General features: G+C 41.1%; 1 protein-coding gene across 1 annotated transcript; it reads right to left on the minus strand.

Annotated features, from left to right (window-relative positions):
* Nucleotides 1-7,601: 7,601 nt before the first annotated feature.
* LOC100217373 (ornithine decarboxylase antizyme 1a) lies at nucleotides 7,602-17,672 on the minus strand. The gene is given in 5 exon segments (NM_001142783.1): nucleotides 7,602-7,737; nucleotides 7,824-7,909; nucleotides 9,443-9,618; nucleotides 9,717-9,862; nucleotides 17,513-17,672. Coding segments are annotated over 5 exon segments (657 nt in total). The 5' UTR covers nucleotides 17,632-17,672; the 3' UTR covers nucleotides 7,602-7,606.
* Nucleotides 17,673-19,366: the final 1,694 nt, after the last annotated feature.

The raw sequence follows: 19,366 nt of genomic DNA on the forward strand, positions 1-19,366 counted from the left end.
TGAAATGGTCAAAAAGTAACAAAGAGCAATTTCTCAAGCAATAATCTTGCTAGGACTGTCTGTGAGTGGTCTGAGTGGGGAGAGGAAAACTGAAAACTAGCTGTTATTGGCAGAGAAAATTGGAGCTCTCTTTCTTATTGGTCTAAACCGCCTGGTGATGACACCAGGCAAGCAAAAACTCCATCCCACCAAAACAGGCAGAAATTTCAGCGGTCTTTTCAAACAGACATCCCAATCTACCATGCACCATCAACAACAACACAGAATAGCTATATATTTTCAATGGTTTATTACTCTTCAGATGACCATTTAAAGCTACATATCATAAAGGATGATGTATTTCAGCAACTCAATCTGTTGCAGATGAGACGTTGTACGGGCCAGACGTCCAACAGTCTGTAAAGCTGAAGTGCATATTGTTCAAAGTGTGCTGACGCAACGTCTGCTGTGAGATAGACCCTGTTCTCTGTGGCTCTCATCATATGAGTAGCTCTTAAGGGAAAGGACACTCGCGCCTAATGATGTCTAACCTTCTACTGATACTCATTATATCTCTCTCTCAGATCTAGATTATCATTAAGAGGGAGAGTGCCTCACTGTGGGATAAAGACGAAAGATGAAACCCTATAATTCTAAAAACAAATCACACAAACCCCCTTGTCTGAAGAGCACTTGGCCTAATATATTTCAATAGGATTATCATGTTTCAGATATGACCCAGGTGCAGACAGTGTTGAAGAAACTAAAGTTTAGTCTGTAAACAGGGGTAGGCAAATGACAGGTCAAGGCAGGCAGGGGTCAATAATCCAGAGAGGGTGTAAAGCAGCGGAACAGCAGGCTCAGGATCAGGTCAGGCAGAGGTCGGTAATCCACAGTAGAGGCAAAGGTACAGGACGGCAGGCAGGCTCAGGGTCAGGTCAGGCAGAGGTCGGTAATCCACAGTAGAGGCAAAGGTACAGGACAGCAGGCAGGCTCAGGGTCAGGTCAGGCAGAGGTCGGTAATCCACAGTAGAGGCAAAGGTACAGGACAGCAGGCAGGCTCAGGATCAAGCACAAGGACAGGTGAAACAGATCAGGGCATGACAAAAATAATGGAGCCAGATATTCATTCTCGGAATAATGCCCACTGCAAATTAAGAAAGTTGCATTTACAAGCTTGTTTAAACCTATTCATGCTGACCAATAGGCCATCAGTGTGCTATTGTTATACCTGTTTTAATTATAATCCCTCTCTGCACTTCCACAATAACAGGTCCAACCTCCCATCTTCCCAAGGACTGAATGTCCAAGTAGAGTGACTGTTAGTCAAGCCAGATACCTTCAATTATGTTCTCCGAGATAAGCCAAAGACACTCTGCAACCCTAGATGGACTGTACTGAAATATGAATAGAATAGTAGAAATATGAATAGCACCCACAAAATGTTGCATCATTACTAGGAACATCAATTAGAGTGACCACAATGACAAATGGAAATGGCTGTATGATCCTCTACCATAGACCTAAGCAGTGATTCACTCAATCATAAACATTATGCACAATGAACATCAGGGTAAATAAAATTAGACAGTTGTAGAGTTGACAAAACAACACAGATCAGACATTGTGTTATGCTAAATTGTTTATAAAAACAAAGACAGTAATAATCTTTATGGGAGTATAGTGTACAACATGAATTCACACGTGCTTGTCAAAACAGATGCATCCCAAAGTAATTGGGGGCAAGCACATTGAAGAAGAAGAAGGCAAAGTACAATGGAGGCAGAGACCAAGTGTGTGATGGATCTAACTAAAAAGGGGAGTGAGAGAAAAAAAAAGAGTGTGTGAAGTTGGGAGTTTCTTTTTGATGTTCATCCTTATTTTGTAGTTGAGGTTACAGCATAAGTACTGCTATGCCATTACACAGACACTACTTGTAGAGAGAGAGAGAGAGAGAGAGAGAGAGAGAGAGAGAATCAATATCCAATATCCCACGGCTAATGGTTGTATTCAGGCACTATAATGGCCATATAGCACATCTCCTAAGCCATATTGCTTAAGTATAAGTCTTCTTCTGTATTTTCTCTTCCTTATTCTGAAGAAGTTCTCAATAATCATAGAGAGTCAAAGTGTGAAAGTTTCTGTTCTGACGATGACATGTTCTGTACTTACCGCTAACTCTATTACCAGCCTGTTCAACCTCTCCTTCGTATCATCTGAGATCCCCAAGGATTGGAAAGCTGCCGTGGTCATCCCCCTCTTCAAAGGGGGAGACACCCTGGACCCAAACTGTTACAGACCTATATCCATCCTGCCCTGCCTATCTAAGGTCTTCGAAAGCCAAGTCAACAAACAGATCACTGACCATCTCGAATCCCACCGTACCTTCGCCGCTGTGCAATCCGGTTTCCGACCCGGTCACTCAAGGTACTAAACGATATCATAACCGCCATCGATAAAAGACAGTACTGTGCAGCAGTCCTCATCGACCTGGCCAAGGCTTTCGACTCTGTCAATCACCATATTCTTATCGGCAGACTCAGTAGCCTCAGTTTTTCTAATGACTGCCAAGCCTGGTTCACCAACTACTTTGCAGACAGAGTTCAGTGTGTCAAATCGGAGGGCATGTTGTCCGGTCCTCTGACAGTCTCTATGGGGGTACCACAGGGTTCAATTCTTGGGCCGACTCTTTTCTCTGTATATATCAATGATGTTGCTCTTGCTGCGGGCGATTCCCTGATCCACCTCTACGCAGCTGTATACTTCTGGCCCTTCCTTGGACACTGTGCTATCTAACCTCCAAACGAGCTTCAATGCCATACAATACTCCTTCCGTGGCCTCCAACTGCTCTTAAACGCTAGTAAAACCAAATGCATGCTTTTCAACCGTTCGCTGCCTGCACCCGCACGCCCGACTAGCATCATCACCCTGGATGGTTCCGACCTAGAATATGTGGACATCTATAAGTACCTAGGTGTCTGACTAGACTGCAAACTCTCCTTCCAGACTCATATCAAACATCTCCAATCCAAAATCAAATCTAGAGTCGGCTTTCTATTTCGCAACAAAGCCTCCTTCACTCACGCCGTCAAACTTACCCTAGTAAAACTGACTATCCTACCGATCCTCGACTTTGGCGATGTCATCTACAAAATAGCTTCCAATACTCTACTCAGCAAACTGGATGCAGTGGATCACAGTGCCATCCGTTTTGTTACTAAAGCACCTTATACCACCCACCACTGCGACCTGTATGCTCTAGTCGTCTGGCCCTCGCTACATGTTCGTCGCCAGACCCACTGGCTCCAGGTCATCTACAAGTCTATGCTAGGTAAAGCTCCGCCTTATCTCAGTTCACTGGTCACGATGGCAACACCCACCCGTAGCACGCGCTCCAGCAGGTGTATCTCACTGATCATCCCTAAAGCCAAAACCTCATTTGGCCGCCTTTCCTTCAAGTTCTCTGCTGCCTGCGACTGGAACGAATTGCAAAAATCGCTGAAGTTGGAGACTTTTATCTCCCTCACCAACTTTAAACATCTGCTATCTGAGCAGCTAACCGATCGCCGCAGCTGTACATAATCCATCGGTATATAGCCCACCCAATTTACCTACCTCATCCCCATACTGTTTTTTATTTTATTTACTTTTCTGCTCTTTTGCACACCTGCACATGCTCATCTGATCATTTATCACTCCAGTGTTAATCTGCTAAATTGTAATTATTCACTCCTATGGCCTATTTATTGCCTAGCTCCTCATGCATTTTGCACACAATGTATATAGATTATTTTTTTCTACTATGTTATTGACTTGTTTATTGTTTACTCCATGTGTAACTCTGTGTTGTTGTCTGTTCACACTGCTATGCTTTATCTTGGCCAGGTCGCAGTTGCAAATGAGAACTTGTTCTCAACTTGCCTACCTGGTTAAATAAAGGTGAAATAAAAATAAATAAATAAAACTCTCAGAACCCTCTTACTGTCATCAAGAGAGATTTTTCTTAAAGAGCACCACCCCACCATCAGCGCCCAAGAAGAGGCTGGCTCGCACCCTATCCCTACCAGGGGTCTATCTGTGTCCTATCTCCCCAGTGCCTGCTACCCTGCCATTACCAAAACTATGACAACACTCTCTACAAGCCGGCCCCCATCACAGACACTCAGGCCCATGTAGAGAGAGATGAAGAAAGAACAGTCCAGAAGAGCCCTCTCCACTTGCAGCCCATATCTCAACTGAACTCCGATACACCTGACAAACAGCTTCACTATTTCTTCAGCAGTTCTACAATCAGGGGAATATTTCTCAAGGCATTCAGCATCGCCACCTACTGTTCCTGAGAAATATGGCACAGCACCTGGAGGCTGGGGTTCTCCTGATGAGAGAATCCAGTGAAGAAGTTGGTGCATTTCAGCACAAAGATTTCCTCTTCTGTGAAAACTACCAGCCCATGCAGATAGCAGGTTCACTGTACTACAGCCTGAATACCCCAACGTTTCCTGGGAAGATGATATACTCATAATATATAGGTTATACTCATAATATATAGCCTACGCAGTATTCATACTTGAGTCATGTGCACAGGGCAAAAATCAAGCAAAATGCAAACACAGCTGCACCAAATGCAAACAGCCACACTCAAAAATAGGAGATAATTACAAAAAAAGTGGTATTTCTATGATCTACCTCAAGCCACAAGTCATGATCTGCACCCTTATGGCAAGTTTGGTAGCCCCTAACTCACACGTTCAAACCCCAGTGACACACACTTCCTCTGAACTGCCAACAGGTGTTCAGCAACCCAACAGAATTCAAAGACAACAGCAAACATCCATGGGTTAGAAAGGGCTGTTTTGTTAGACTGTACAATAGAGAAGCCTTTGATGCGACTTTTGTTTTACATTCTGGGTTGGTTGTGTAGGCTCTTCTAACTCATCGCTTTCTACTACATATAATAATAATATGCTTAAATTATATCTGTACATTAATATATAGAATGTATAAGTCCAAAAATGGATGTAGCAACCACAGATTGGCCATTTAAATTTACCAAAAGTGTGCTAGTTTGAGCATGTGTCCATTAGACCTATGGATACATTTTTTATCAGCATGAATTAGATTGAGCAATAAAAGCCACACTTTTATTCCATAGGCTGGGATCCGCACTATGCAAGAGCGCATTTTTCAATGGCTGTCCACTGGTTTCAAAAACAATGATTGAAAGGCAGTTTAAACTTCTTGAATTCAACTATTATTGGGATCAAATACACATTTAGATTTGTGAACAGCAATCCACAACAACCACAATCCGTAAGGCGCAAATAGCTAAATGAGAGCGCAGCAGTGTGATTAACATCAATAATAAGTGATATCCGTATCGCCGTAGACTACACCACTGCTGTCATCCTTACCTCCAAGCGTTAATTCAAGTTGGATAATCTTTGGATGCCAATAGCATTCGCACTATTGGAAGACATAGTTTGGACTGTAGCCTACAAAAGCCTATTCCTGCTCTTTTCCCGCGATTCATCAAACACATTTGGTGTCATCATACTGTAGTGGTCTCTGATTTGTCAGACTCGCTCAGGTGGAACAAAATTAAATATGCGCCTTTTTAAAATGTTGATTTGAATGTCATTGAGAAAACAGAGAAGTGTCATATTTTTTTCAAAAATAATTTCTGAATTTAAAAGTAATCCTCGAAGTAATCACCTAGTTTTTCACAAGTATCTGTAATCTGATTACAATATTTTTGCTGGTAATGTAACCGATTAAGGTTACCGTTTTTTGTAATCCCTTACTTGTAACGTCCTCCCCAACCAGAAGCTACTTTGGAAGACTTTATACAAGAGGGAAGGGTCCTGCAGAGCTTTGAACTACTAGCCTATGAGAGGCAAGTTATTTTTATTTCTACTTTGCACATTCTTCCACTGCAAATTGTATTTACTTTGCCACCATGGCTTTTTTTTTTTGCCTTTACCTCCCTTATCTCACCTCATTTGCTCACATCGTATATAGACTTGTTTATACTGTATTATTGACTGTATGTTTGTATTACTCCATGTGTAACTCTGTATCGTTGTATGTGTCGAACTGCTTTGCTTTATCTTGGCCAGGTCGCAATTGTAAATGAGAACTTGTTCTCAACTAGCCTACCTGGTTAAATAAAGGTGTTCTCAACTTGCCTACCTGGTTAAATAAAGGTGTTCTCAACTTGCCTACCTGGTTAAATAAAGGTGTTCTCAACTTGCCTACCTGGTTAAATAAAGGTGTTCTCAACTTGCCTACCTGGTTAAATAAAGGTGAAATAAATCAAATAAAAAGTGAGCAGTCTGCTGCTACAGTTGGCCTTGGGGTTGCAACACCTGTGCAGCAACGCAACCACCTGCGTGAGGGCATAGCGCTTCTTACTGGTATGGTCAAGGGGTGAAAACAGAGGGAGAGGAAACAGCAGGAAAGGCAAATTATTTAAAAAAAAAGAAATACAATCAATGCCAGGCACTGTGGCATATAAAGCTGGAGAAAGTGGGCACAGTGCCATATAAAGAAGGAGAAAGTGTGCACTGTGGCATATAAAGCAGGAGAACGTGGAAGAAGTGAAGAGTTCTTAGAGTATGATAAAGCAAAGATAAAGGGAGTGATTCAGACCTTATGGAGAGATTGGGGAGCCTCTAATGTGGTGTTGATCCATAACCTTACTGTTCATGCTGCTCCATCCATAGTCTCAGTTCTGAGCATTGCTAGAGTAAATCAAATCCAATAAGGGGTCAAAGCTTTCACATGGATTCACCTTGTCAGTCTGTCATGGAAAGTGTAGGCCGTCATTGTAACTAAGATTGTTTATAACTGACTTGCCTACTTAAAGGTTAAAGGGAAAAAAAATGAAAGGTGTTGCTAATGTTTTCTATACTTTGTGTATATGCACTTAACCTTCCATGGATCCAAGGAGCCCCATTAGCACACAGTAATGATTTTAAAACATCAACTTACAGTGCACTAGGTGAAATTCAACACCGACAGACTGATTTTAAAAGATGATGCTTTTAAAACTGGTATAACCCTCTGGTCTACATAGGCCAAAATTGTACTTCTTGTACAATTCTTTACATATTTCACTGAGCTGTATCCAATCCAGACAACATAACTAGAAATCAAAATCCACTTGTTAAGGTGAGCACTTTTATTCGCGCACTTGTTACATGCAGATTTCAGTCAAGTGAATCAAAACTAAAACAAAATAATTCATGCACACTTTTTTTTTTAAACTAAACATGAAAATCAACTTGAAGTAGCCAGGAAAAAAAACTAGTTACATGAGTATGCTGCATGGAAATTACCATATATATTACATCCTAGAGATTATCATTGTGGTGGATGGGGGAGGGGGAAATGAGCACTACACATGGAAATGATTACAGTGGTGAGGAAACATTTTCCAGATGTGTCCATTCCTGGTTTAACATTACACACTAGTGCAAATGTCATTGTAATACAGCACATCAAAGGTAATAAACAAAAACAATTTCACAGGAAACCTAAACCTCACTGAGTTGATAATATGCATTTTCCCTAAGTGATAGAGTGGGATGGGGAAGGGTACATAAAAGCAAACTTGTGTGTGATCAGTTATTCGTCGTCAGAGGAGTCTCGTTCGATGCTGTAAGCCATGAAGAAAGCGTCGGGACGGGTAGGGACGAGGGGATGACCTGGTCTCACAATCTCAAAGCCCAGGAAGCTGAAGGTACGCAGCAGAGATGCTGGAGCGAGAGAGAAGGTAGTGTGAGAAGACTCAAACAAAAAAAGTATAAAAAGAAGGGTTGACTGGACACACACAGGAACTTACCTCTGTCGTCTCGGTTCTTATGGAAGCAGATGAAGACATGGTCAACTTGCAGCTTCTCTTCCGCAAACTCCAGCAGGAGAGCGAAACTGGAGAAGGGAAGTAAATCAGTGAGCTATTAAGGCAGTGCAATAGAAACAGTCTATCTAGCAAGAAACAACCATGTAAAACAGGTTTAAAGACATCATCCAGCGATAAAAAAAATATTTAAAAAAGGTTTCCTATTGTAAAGCAAGTGTAACTAAATACAGTAAAATAAACATACTAAAGGGTAAAAAAATACATTTAGAACAAAATAAGGTTTTAGACAACTGCAGAAAGAGTAGGGCATTCAAGGTGGACTAATGGGGATTGGCCTCCGCTTGCTTGAGGAACAATACAGAAAATAGTAAATGCCCACTATTTCATGAGGATACCTGGACCACCTATCGAGATGTGCCTTTCGTTAAAGGGTCACCTGTTTTGAACGTTATATTGTTCTTGTGCATCTCATAGATGTTCTATAGATTCCAAGGGTCATTTCATGTGTATCTGAGTTATTGGCGTTCAAGCAGACAGAAATCCGGCCGGTATGACGTAGTACTGCGATAAAGTCGCTCTCATTACAATAAAAGTTCATAGGAAACGACTTTTAGATTGCGAAAACGTCTATCATACGACAGATTTCAATACTGGCCGATGTCGTAACTCGAGAGGATGTCTTCTTGAATGAGCCATTGGTCATATTTTTTTGCGATATTCCTACCTCGAGAAAACTAATTTAACAGAGGGTCTAGAAAATGTTCCTATATGTCTGCCTCTTTAGTCAAGGGTGCATTGCATGGGTGCGGTTTCCAATCGTGTTCACGTTGTCATGCTGGATCACAAAGTTGCTAAGCATCACACAATCCCTTCTCAAAGTGAGGGTATATGTCAAGAAACGTGCCTATTTCCCACAAAAGTACATAATGTCTCGATTCCAAAGCTATACGACATTACATCTCTGAAAAGATTTGTAATGTTGAACTTCTTGTTGACAAAATTTGTGCCAATGTTGGGTTTTTTAGATGGCGGCCAAGACTCCCATTCACTCCTTGAAGGAGAGCGCTCTTTGTCCCAAAATTGCCCAGAATGCACCACACAGCCCATTGACGTAGCATGGGCAACGTTTCCCCATCTCCTCAAAAGTAAATCTGTAGTTGTGAATGTTGGACTCTACTGAGACATCGATTTGCAGATATTACATGGTGAGATTGTTGACTCCTAAATTGCCTAAACAAACAGCACTAACTAGCTAATTTACATGCTGATATTATCTTTGTGATTATTGTGTGTAGCTACATTTTCTAGCTAACAACTTAGCCAGCCCATAAAGAGAGCATTGCATTGTGGATTTTGTAGTCGACTTGAGCTGCAACAGATTCCCACAATTATTTACCACGTTGCTACCAACCTTATTATACCGCCAAAATGAAACCTTTGTTCACAAAATATTGTTCTCACATATTAGTGTTAATTAACTAAAGGAATGAGTTGTTTTGGGTGGATTTTCCTTTAAGTAAAATCAGGTGATAAATGAGCTGAAAAGGAGAATGTAGGAAACCGGTGGACAAAAGAGGTTGCATTTGCATTGGATCACTGACCTGTCTTTGCTGCCCTCAGGCAGAGCTCCAGGGGGGATCTCGATGTAGATGTTCCTCCCTTTCAGCGCCCCCCTCCAGACACAGTGCTTGCCCACTGAGCGACGGGGCTCAAAGAGCAGGAAACGCACTCTGCCGTTGATGGGTGGAGGCTCCTCAAGAACCAGCAACCGAGCATCCTGCAAGATTTCTTTTTTTAGAAATTAGTGGGTACGAAGAGAGGTTTGACACAGGTATGTATCCTAATGCCAGAGGATGTGAAGGAGAGTGGACTCACAGAGTAGAATAGCTTAGCTGAAAGACTGCGATCCCGCTGGTCATTTCCTCGCCCACCTGGGATCTTCAGGGGTGGGCGAGGGGCATCAGGAACACCACAGAGGCCCCGGACAGGGGTTACTGCAACAGCGGGAACACCGCCTCTGACTGGAGGTGTTGGAGAACACAGAAGAGCCATTATTACTAAAGGAGTCTCACAACTTTTACATTGAGCAATATATTGCACCTTCAGAATATATTTATAGCCCTTGACTTATTCCGCACTTTGCTGTGTGACAGCCTGAATTCAAAATGGATTAAACTAATTTTCCCTCACCCATCTACACAATACCCCATAATGACGGCGTGAAAACATGTTTTTATAAATGGTTCCAAATTTATTGACAATGAAATAAAGAAATATCGTATTCACACCCAAGTCTAGGGCTGGGGAATATGGCCAAAATATAATATCACTATGTTTAAAAGAAATTGGACAATATGGCGGTATTTTAATAATGAAAGTTCTAAATTTACTTTATAAGTGGTGCGTGACCCTATGGTGGCAACACATACATTCTAAGTGATTTGAATGGGTCTTTCTCCATTTTGATTGAATTGAACCGTATAAAACCATAAATAGTTTCACATTTATCCATTTCTTGTGCTCATTTGAAATCATTTCCACACTGCCATGTAGGGCTGCATGATTTGGGCAAATAATCTAGGCCTTATTCTTAACCAAATGTTGCAATTGCGATTTGGAGCAAATCACTTGGGTAAGTGTTGGAATCATGGAAATAGAATGATTATTCTAATTCTATAGTTAGAATATAATAGCGGGCACTTTGAATACAGTGTTTGACATGACAACGAATGAAAATACCAGGGAGGAGTTAGTGACAGGGTAGGGTATGCTTGTTCAATGAACCATAAACAATTAATGAACATGCATGCACCTGTGGAACGGTCGTTAAGACACTAACAGCTTAGACTGTAGGCAATTAAGGTCACAGTTATGAAAACTTAGAACACTAAAGAGGCCTTTCTTCTGACTCTGAAAAACACCAAAAGAAAGATGCCCAGGGTCCCTGCACATCTGTGTGAATGTGCCTTAGGCATACTGCAAGTAGGCATGAGGACTGCAGATGTGGCCAGGGCAATAAATTGCCATGTCCGTACTGTGAGAAGCCTAAGAGAGTGCTACAGGGAGACAGGACGGACAGCTGATCGTCCTCGCAGTGGCAGACCACATCTAACAACATCTGCACAGGATAGGTACATCCCAACATCATACCTGTGGGACAGAAATGTCTGGGTTCTTGCAGGTGCCTTGGTGGAAGAGTGGGGTAACATCTCACATTAAGAACTGGCAGTCCATGAGAATCTGGTGCAGTCCATGACGAGGAGATTAACTGCAGTACTTAACTGCTTTGGGAACAGGGGGCAGTATTGAGTAGCTTGGATGAATAAGGTGCCCAGAGTAAACTGCCTGCTACTCAGTCCCAGAAGTTAAGATATACATATTATCAATATATTTGGATAGAAAACACTCTGAAGTTTCTAAAACTGTTTGAATGATGTCTGTGAGTATAACAGAACTCATATGGCAGGCACAAACCTGAGAAAAAATCCAACCAGGAAGTGGGAAATCTGAGGTTTGTTGGTTTAAGTCTTTGCCTAACCAATATACAGTGTATATGGGGTCATATTGCACTTCCTAAGGCTTCCACTAGATGTCAACAGTCTTTAGAACATTGTTTCAGGCTTCTATTGTGAAGGGGGAGAGAATAAGACCTGTTTGAGTCAGAGGTCTGGCAGAGTTCAGTCAGGCGCGCGGCCGAGAGCTAGCTGCGCTCCTTTTCATTTCTGAAGACAAAGGAATTGTCCGGTTGAAACATTATTGAAGATGTGTTAAAAACATCCTAAAAAGATTGATTCTATACATCGTCTGACATGTTTCTACAAACTGTAATATAACTTTTTTGACTTTGTCTGAACTAATTGCTCGTGCACTGTGCATTTGGATTACTGGGCTAAACACGCAAACAAAAAGGACTTATTTGGACATAAATGGACTTAAATCGAACAAAACAAACATTTGTGGAACTGGGATTCCTGGGAGTGCATTCTGATGAAGATCAAAGCTAAGTGAATATTTATAATGCTATTTCTGAGTTGTGACAACTCTCCTTCTTTGGAAAATGGCTGTATGTTTCTGTGACTTGGAGCTGACCTAACATAATCGCAAGATGTGCTTTCGCCATAAAGCCTTTTTGAAATCAGACACTGTGGCTGGATTAACGAGAAGTTTCTTTAAAATGATGTATAATACTTGTATGTTTGAGGAATTTTAATTATGAGATTTGTTGTTTTGAATTTGACGCCCTGCAATTTCACTGGCTGTTGGTTAGGTGCGTCCCACCTAATCCCAGAATAGTTAATGCAGCTGGTGGCCACACCAGATACTGACCGTTACTTTTGATTCCCCCCCCCCCTTTGTTCAGGGACACATTATTCCATTTCTGTTAGTCACATGTCTGTGGAACTTGTTCAGTTTAGGTCTCAGTTGAATATTATGTTCATACAAATATTTACATGTTAAGTCTGCTGAAAAATAAACGCAGAGTTTATTTGGGTTAAACGTGTAAGACACATTTCAGTTGAATGCTTTCAGTTGTACAACTGACTAGGTATCCCCCTTTGAATTTATATTAAGGAAAGTGAAAACAGCATTGTTGTACATTCTTTGTAAATTCTTCAAGCTCTGTCAAGTTGGTTGTTGATCATTGTTAGACAGCCATTGCCATAGATTTTCAATATGACTTAATTCAAACCTGTAACGAGGCCACTCAGGAACATTCAATTGTCATCATAGTAAGCAACTCTGGCGTTTATTTGGCCTTGTATTTTAGGTTATTGTCCTGCTGAAAGATGAATGTCTCCCAGTGTGTTGGAAAGGAGACAACCTGGTTTTCCTCTAGGATTTTACCTGTGCTCTATTCAGTTATTTTTATCCCAAAAAAACTCCCTAGTCTTTGCCGATGACAAGCATACCCATAACATGATGCAGCCAAAATTCAGGACCAAGTTAATTTGTTTACCCAATTTGATGCAGTTTTTAGTGCCTTATTGCAAACCGGATGTTAACTGGATGTTATGGGATATTTTTTCCCCCTGTACAGGCCCCCCCAGCTGTCATTTAACTTAGTATTGTGTAGTAAGTCCAATGTTGATCCTCAGTTCTATCACAGCAATTAAACTCAGTGTTCTAAAGTCACTATTGGCCTCATGGTGAAATCCCTGAACGGTTTCCTTTCTCTCCAGAAACTGAGTTAGGAAGGACACCAGTATCTTAGTAGTGACTGGGTGTAATTAATAACTTCACCACGCTCAAAGGGATATTTAATGTCTTTGGGGGAAGGGGGGTGCTAAGCTGACATATGGAATTGTTTTAAAAATGGTCATGCAATGGATCATGGATCATTTAGGTATTTGATTTTAGGACCCCTTTAGGTATCAGATAAATATATATTTTTTAAATTGATAAAATATTGATATTCGCATTTACTACTAAAGCCCATAGAAACGCATTGAATAACACATTCATAAAATGGCAAAGAGGGTCAAAAACTAAATTAACCGGTGTGTCACTCAACTCTGGGGGGTTAAGCACATTACTCCTGAATTTATTTAGGCTTAACATAAAAGGAGTTCCTTACTTATACTTAGTCACTCAAGACATTTCAGATTTTATACTGAAAATATAAAAAAACGCAACAATTTCAAAGATTTCACTAAGTTAATATAAAGAAAATCAGTCAATTCAAGTAAATTCATTAGGCTCTAATCTATGGCTTTCACATGACTGGGAATACAGATACGCATCTGTTGGTCACAGACACCTTAAAAAAGATAAGGGTGTGGCTCAGAAAACCAGTCAGTATCTTGTGTGACTACCATTTGCCTTATGCAGCGTGACATCTCCATCACAGAGTTGAACAGGCTGTTGATTGTGGAATGTTGTCCCACTCCTCTTCAATGACTGTGTGAAGTTGCTGAATATTGGCGGGTAATGGAACAAGCTGTCGTACACATCGATCCAAAGCATCCCAAACATGCTCAATGGGTGACACGTCTGGTGAGTATAAAGGCTATGGAATAACTGGGACATTTTCAGCTTCCAGGAATTGTTTACAGATCCTTGCAACATGGGGGCTGTGCATTATACTGAAACATGAGGTGATGGCAGATGAATGGCAAGACCATGATGAGATCCTGAGCCCCATTGTATCTCTCCATTCAAATTACCATCAATAAAAATGCAATTGTATTCATGTCTGTGGTTATGCCAGCCCATACCAAAACCCCACCATGGCACACTCTTTTCACAATGTTGACATCAGCAAACCACTAGCCCACATGACCATCTGCCCGGTACAGTTGAAACTGGGATCCACCGGTGAAGAGCACACTTCTCCAGCGTACCAATGGCCATCGAAGGTAAACATTTTCCCTCTAAAGTCGGTTAACGATGCAGAACTGCAGTGAAGTCAACACCCTGGTGAGGACGACAAGCATGCAGATGAGCTTCCCTGAGACGGTTTCTGACAGTTTGTGCAGAAATTCTTCAGTTGTGCAAACCCACAGTTTCATCAGCTGTCCATGTGTCTGGTCCTAGAAGATCCTGTAGGTGAAGAAGCCAGACGTGGCGGTCCTGGGCTGGCCTGGTTGCACGTGGTCTGCGGTTGTGAGGCTGATTGGACGTACTGCCAAATTCTCTAAAATTACATTGGAGAAGGCTTACGGTAGAGAAATTAACAATCAATTATCTGGCAACAGCTCTGGTGGACATTCCTGCACTGCATGGTAATTGCACGCTCCCTCAAAACTTGACATCTGTGGCATTGTGTTGTGTGACAAAACTGCACATTTTAGAGCAGCCTTTTGTCTCCAGCACAAGGTGCACCTGTGTAATGATAATGATGTTTAATCAGCTTCTTGATATGCCACACATGTCAGGTGTATAGAAGATTATCTTTGCAAAAGAGAAATGCTCACTAATGGATGTAAACAAATTTGTGCACAAATTGAGAGAAATAAGCTTTTTGTGCTTATGGAACATTTCTGGATCTTTTATTTCAGCTCATGAAACATGGGACTAACACCTTACATGTTGCATTTATATTTTTCTTCAGTATACATTTCTAAAAAGATAATTCCACTTTGACATTGTGTGTAGGCCAGTGACAACTAATTAATCAACTCAAAATTCAGTCTGGAACAACATTTGGAAAGGGGTGTGAATACTTTCAGAAGGCACTGTACCACATCACTTCTTACTATTAATAGATGCATTGTTTTAGAAACATTTCAAAGCATGCTCATATGTGGTTTTCGGGGTAAATATAGCAAAAACATTAAAGCAGGTGAGAAAAAAAAATCTACCTGCCACAGTGGCTAGTGGACCAAAATGTTAGTTTCAGTCCCTGGTGATGATTCAATAAACAAAATGACTGCCTTCACTCAGCTTGGTTGTCAGAGATGGCTGCCATGGTGACTGATTCCCTGTTGACATATCACTGATTAAGCAGAGTGAACTGTCACAGTGGGAGTAGCCTATGGGGGAAGAGACGAGTGCCACGGTCGGCATCATTTCGGGAAACAACGTTAATGGAAAAATACTGAGAACAATTTCAGCTACCCGGGCTAAAAATTAGGGTGGCAAAAAAAGGTGGAGTTCATAACCTAATTCAAGTCTGCACTTGCGACAAAAAGGCCAACCTCTTACATCACTGAGACATGTGCCAGATTACTGACTGCACTGATCAGCCATTTTGCCTAAGCCCCAACAGTGTGATCTTGTCCATAATAAGCTTTTCTGTTGGGGTTGCGCTAGCAGAACTGAGAGTAGGTCTATTCTCCGAGCTCCAAACTGGAACAAAACCCATAACCCATTAGCGGTGGTGTTACTGTTCACAGACTCTCATATGCAAACGCCACTCCAGTGTTATATGTGGAGCAGACATGTGAAAGCAAAGTAAGAACCATTGTCAACCTTGGAGCTCAAAATCAGAGTAACAGTGATATTAAGTATGAGCGACGTCATAGGCTCATCACTACGGTATATTGACTGGAATCACTTGTGGTTCTAGTGAACGAGGTTCCTTTGGAAACAACCTGACCAGATAATTGAAAATAAAATCCAACTAGCATCCTTATGTAAAATCGCTGGCCGTTCACAATCCACCTGTAAATTGTTCCCACAGATTCAACTGCACTGCTATTCTACGCCATTCACAAAATTCCTCAAAATCCCCAGACACAAACCATTCATGAAGCGCCTTAACTTGACAGCTGGCTTAGTCAGGTGGGAGATGAGTCCACCACTTGCGTAACAGCCTTTACCAGTTGAATGAATCTGATGTGGAAAAATACTGCCTGGCAGAAAATAGAATAGATATTTGGCCAAAGGGGAATGATTTTGGGGCAGTTATGGACACCTGGCAACCTGTACTCAAAGCACTTAAATGGTGGTGCTGGGGACTAAGTTTCAAGAGCCCTCTTCCTCTAGTAACAGACATTTAGCATTATGCTCAATGCCCCACCCATACAACAAACCATAACAGCATTTCACACCCATTGGGCACAGACTTGACCAAAACCTGCAAATAGTGCTGTGTCCATTCTGATAGAAAACTATACTACACAAGTCAACAGTAGTTGTACTTAGTGAGACTCAGACTGCCAAGGCTAATCATGACGATTTGCAACTATTGAGAATAATCAAGTGGAAAATACTCCATGGTGAGCCGACTTGTGTTAGGGCAAGGTCTTTAGTGTTGTCTAGGCTTTATTGGTCTATACTAGTTTTAATTCCCACAGATGAGAATGGATGTCAATTCTGATAGGGTTAGTGTACACTGCTGTTCCTTAGCTGGGTTGTTTTTAGCTAAATAACCAACTTTTAGACTGCACATCCTGTACTTTGGTTTTTAGGCACAAGTACTGACTGGGAACTGAGCCAATAGGTAAGTTAACTAGTTGTCACTCATGTTACCTAGCTAACCTAGGTCGAAAGTATATTGTCGACCCAGTCAAGTCGTCACGGGTTTTTATTGGCCAAACATATGCGAGTGCACATATGATATTGATACCTGCAGGTGAGAAGCTACAAGTGTTGAAGGGTTGCAAGCTACATATTTGCCGCAATGGCTAGTAGTTGCTAACTAACGTTCGCTAACTGGCTGTGTGACTCTTGCTTAAAACGCACTGTCACTACGTTTCTAGCTACTAACGTCGACAAACGTCTTCCAGAACATTCGACGAAATAAGGTGTTCATAAGGTGTTCATCCCAATTATCCCAACATTGTGAAAACACTTTGCCGTGGCTAACGTTAGTTGGTTTATTAATGCATCACACAGAGCAATTAGCGTTAAACAGTGCATTGACAAAACCAAAGTAGCTAGTCAAAGAACGAGCTGGCTAGTTAGCATTAGCTGGTAACCTAACTAGCTACCTAACGTTAACCCGTTAGCCAACAACGTCAGCATAATGCTAAATGACAATTTGTTCGAAATAAACAGCAACCAACTTTAATAACAAATTATACAGACTTCGATTAGAGCTAAATATAGTCAACTTTGAAATAAAAAGGCAGTTCGGCACAATATTGTTCCACTGACTTACATAGTATCAACTGTAAAAACAGTAAACAAGTTGCTATCGGAGTAAGGTTACAGTTAGCTAGGCCTCTGCTACTGACCCAATGAGTAATCATAGTCCTTCTGACAATTACAACACTATCTCAACTTACCTTTCACTCTCGGGGTTATTACCGGGCAGTTCGTTAACTGGCATTGTGGATGTGGTTTTCTCTTTTTCTCTGACAAAACAGTGGCTATTTAATATCGTCTGAAGGTTGGATTTAACCATAAGGCCAACAACGTCCAAGACTGCAGATCCCTTTTGCTTCTCTCCTCACCAAATAATTTTTATCGTAGGCTCAGGCTGCCACAGCATAAGGGGAGGGCTGCTCGAGTCAGCAGTCACAAAGGAAAGGGAGTGTCCTAAAACCATGACGTTTGATGAATTACATTTTGGAATTAAACCATAGAATTGGGAATTACAATAATTTAATAGGATCTCTGTTGTCGTGACTGTACTTTCATTAATCTGATGACTGTTATTTATCAAATCAACTATGTTTAATTATTACCCGATTACCCGAATCATGTAACAATTAACTCATTAGGATTTGGGGGACCACAAAAGCGGTTCTTTAAGGATCGTACCGTTTAAAAAAATGTTTTATCCTAAAATGACATACCCAAATCTTACCTGTATCTCAGGACCTGAAGCAAGGATATGAGTATTCTTGATGTCATTTAAACGGAAACACTTTGAAGTTTGTGGAAATGTGAAATGAATGTAGGAGAAAATAATACATGAGACCTGGTAAAAAGGTAATACAAACAAAAAAACATTTGAAATGCAAGAGAAAGGCCATACTTTCAGATGGGAGTCTATGTGTAATTTAGATTTTGGCCAACAGATGGCAGCAGTGTGTGTCAAGTTTCAGACTATTCCAGTGAATAATTAATTACATGACAAGTTTGTATCAAGTCTGCCAGGAGTTTGCCAATTTGTACATAACTATTGAGAACATACAAAAATGCTATGGTAATAAAAATGTAAGTTTACAGAAATGTCATACATGATGGATCATTAGCTTATACAGTAACTTTCACAAATCTAGATTTTTTTAATTTAACCTTTATTTAACCAGGTAGGCAAGTTGAGAACAAGTTCTCATTTACAATTGCGACCTGGCCAAGATAAAGCAAAGCAGTTCGACACATACAACAACACAGTTACATAGAGTAAAACAAACATACAGTCAATAATATAGTAGAAAAATAAGTCTATATACAATGTGAGCAAATGAGGTGAGATAAGGGAGGTAAAGGCAAAAAAAGGCAATGGTGGCAAAGTAAATACAATATAGCAAGTAAAACACTGGAATGGTAGATTTTTAGTGGAAGAATGTGCAAAGTAGAGATAGAAATAATCGGGTGCAAAAGAGCAAAATAAATAAATACAGTAGGGGGAGAGGTAGTTGTTTGGGCTAAATTATAGATAGGCTATGCACAGGTGCAGTAATATGTGAGCTGCTCTGACAGCTGGTGCTTAAAGCTAGTGAGGGAGATAAGTGTTTCCAGTTTCAGAGATTTTTGTAGTTCGTTCCAGTCATTGGCAGCAGAGAACTGGAAGGAGAGGCGGCCAAAGGAAGAATTGGTTTTGGGGGTGACCAGAGAGATATACCTGCTGGAGCGCGTGCTATAGGTAGGTGCTGCTATGGTGACCAGCGAGCTGAGATTAGGGGGGACTTTACCTAGCAGGGTTTTGTAGATGACCTGGAGTCAGTGGGTTTGGCAACGAGTATGAAGCGAGGGCCAGCCAATGAGAGCGTACAGGTCGCAGTGGTGGATAGTATATGGGGCTTTGGTGACAAAACGGATGGCACTGGGATAGACTGCATCCAGTTTATTGAGTAGGGTATTGGAGGCAATTTTGTAACTGACATCGCAGAAGTCGAGGATCGGTAGGATGGTCAGTTTTACAAGGGTATGTTTGGCAGCATGAGTGAAGGATGCTTTGTTGCGAAATA

The sequence above is a fragment of the Oncorhynchus mykiss genome, chromosome 4 (assembly GCF_057628025.1).
Source record: "Oncorhynchus mykiss isolate SJ-2025 chromosome 4, ASM5762802v1, whole genome shotgun sequence".
Classification (NCBI taxonomy): Eukaryota; Metazoa; Chordata; class Actinopteri; order Salmoniformes; family Salmonidae; genus Oncorhynchus; species Oncorhynchus mykiss.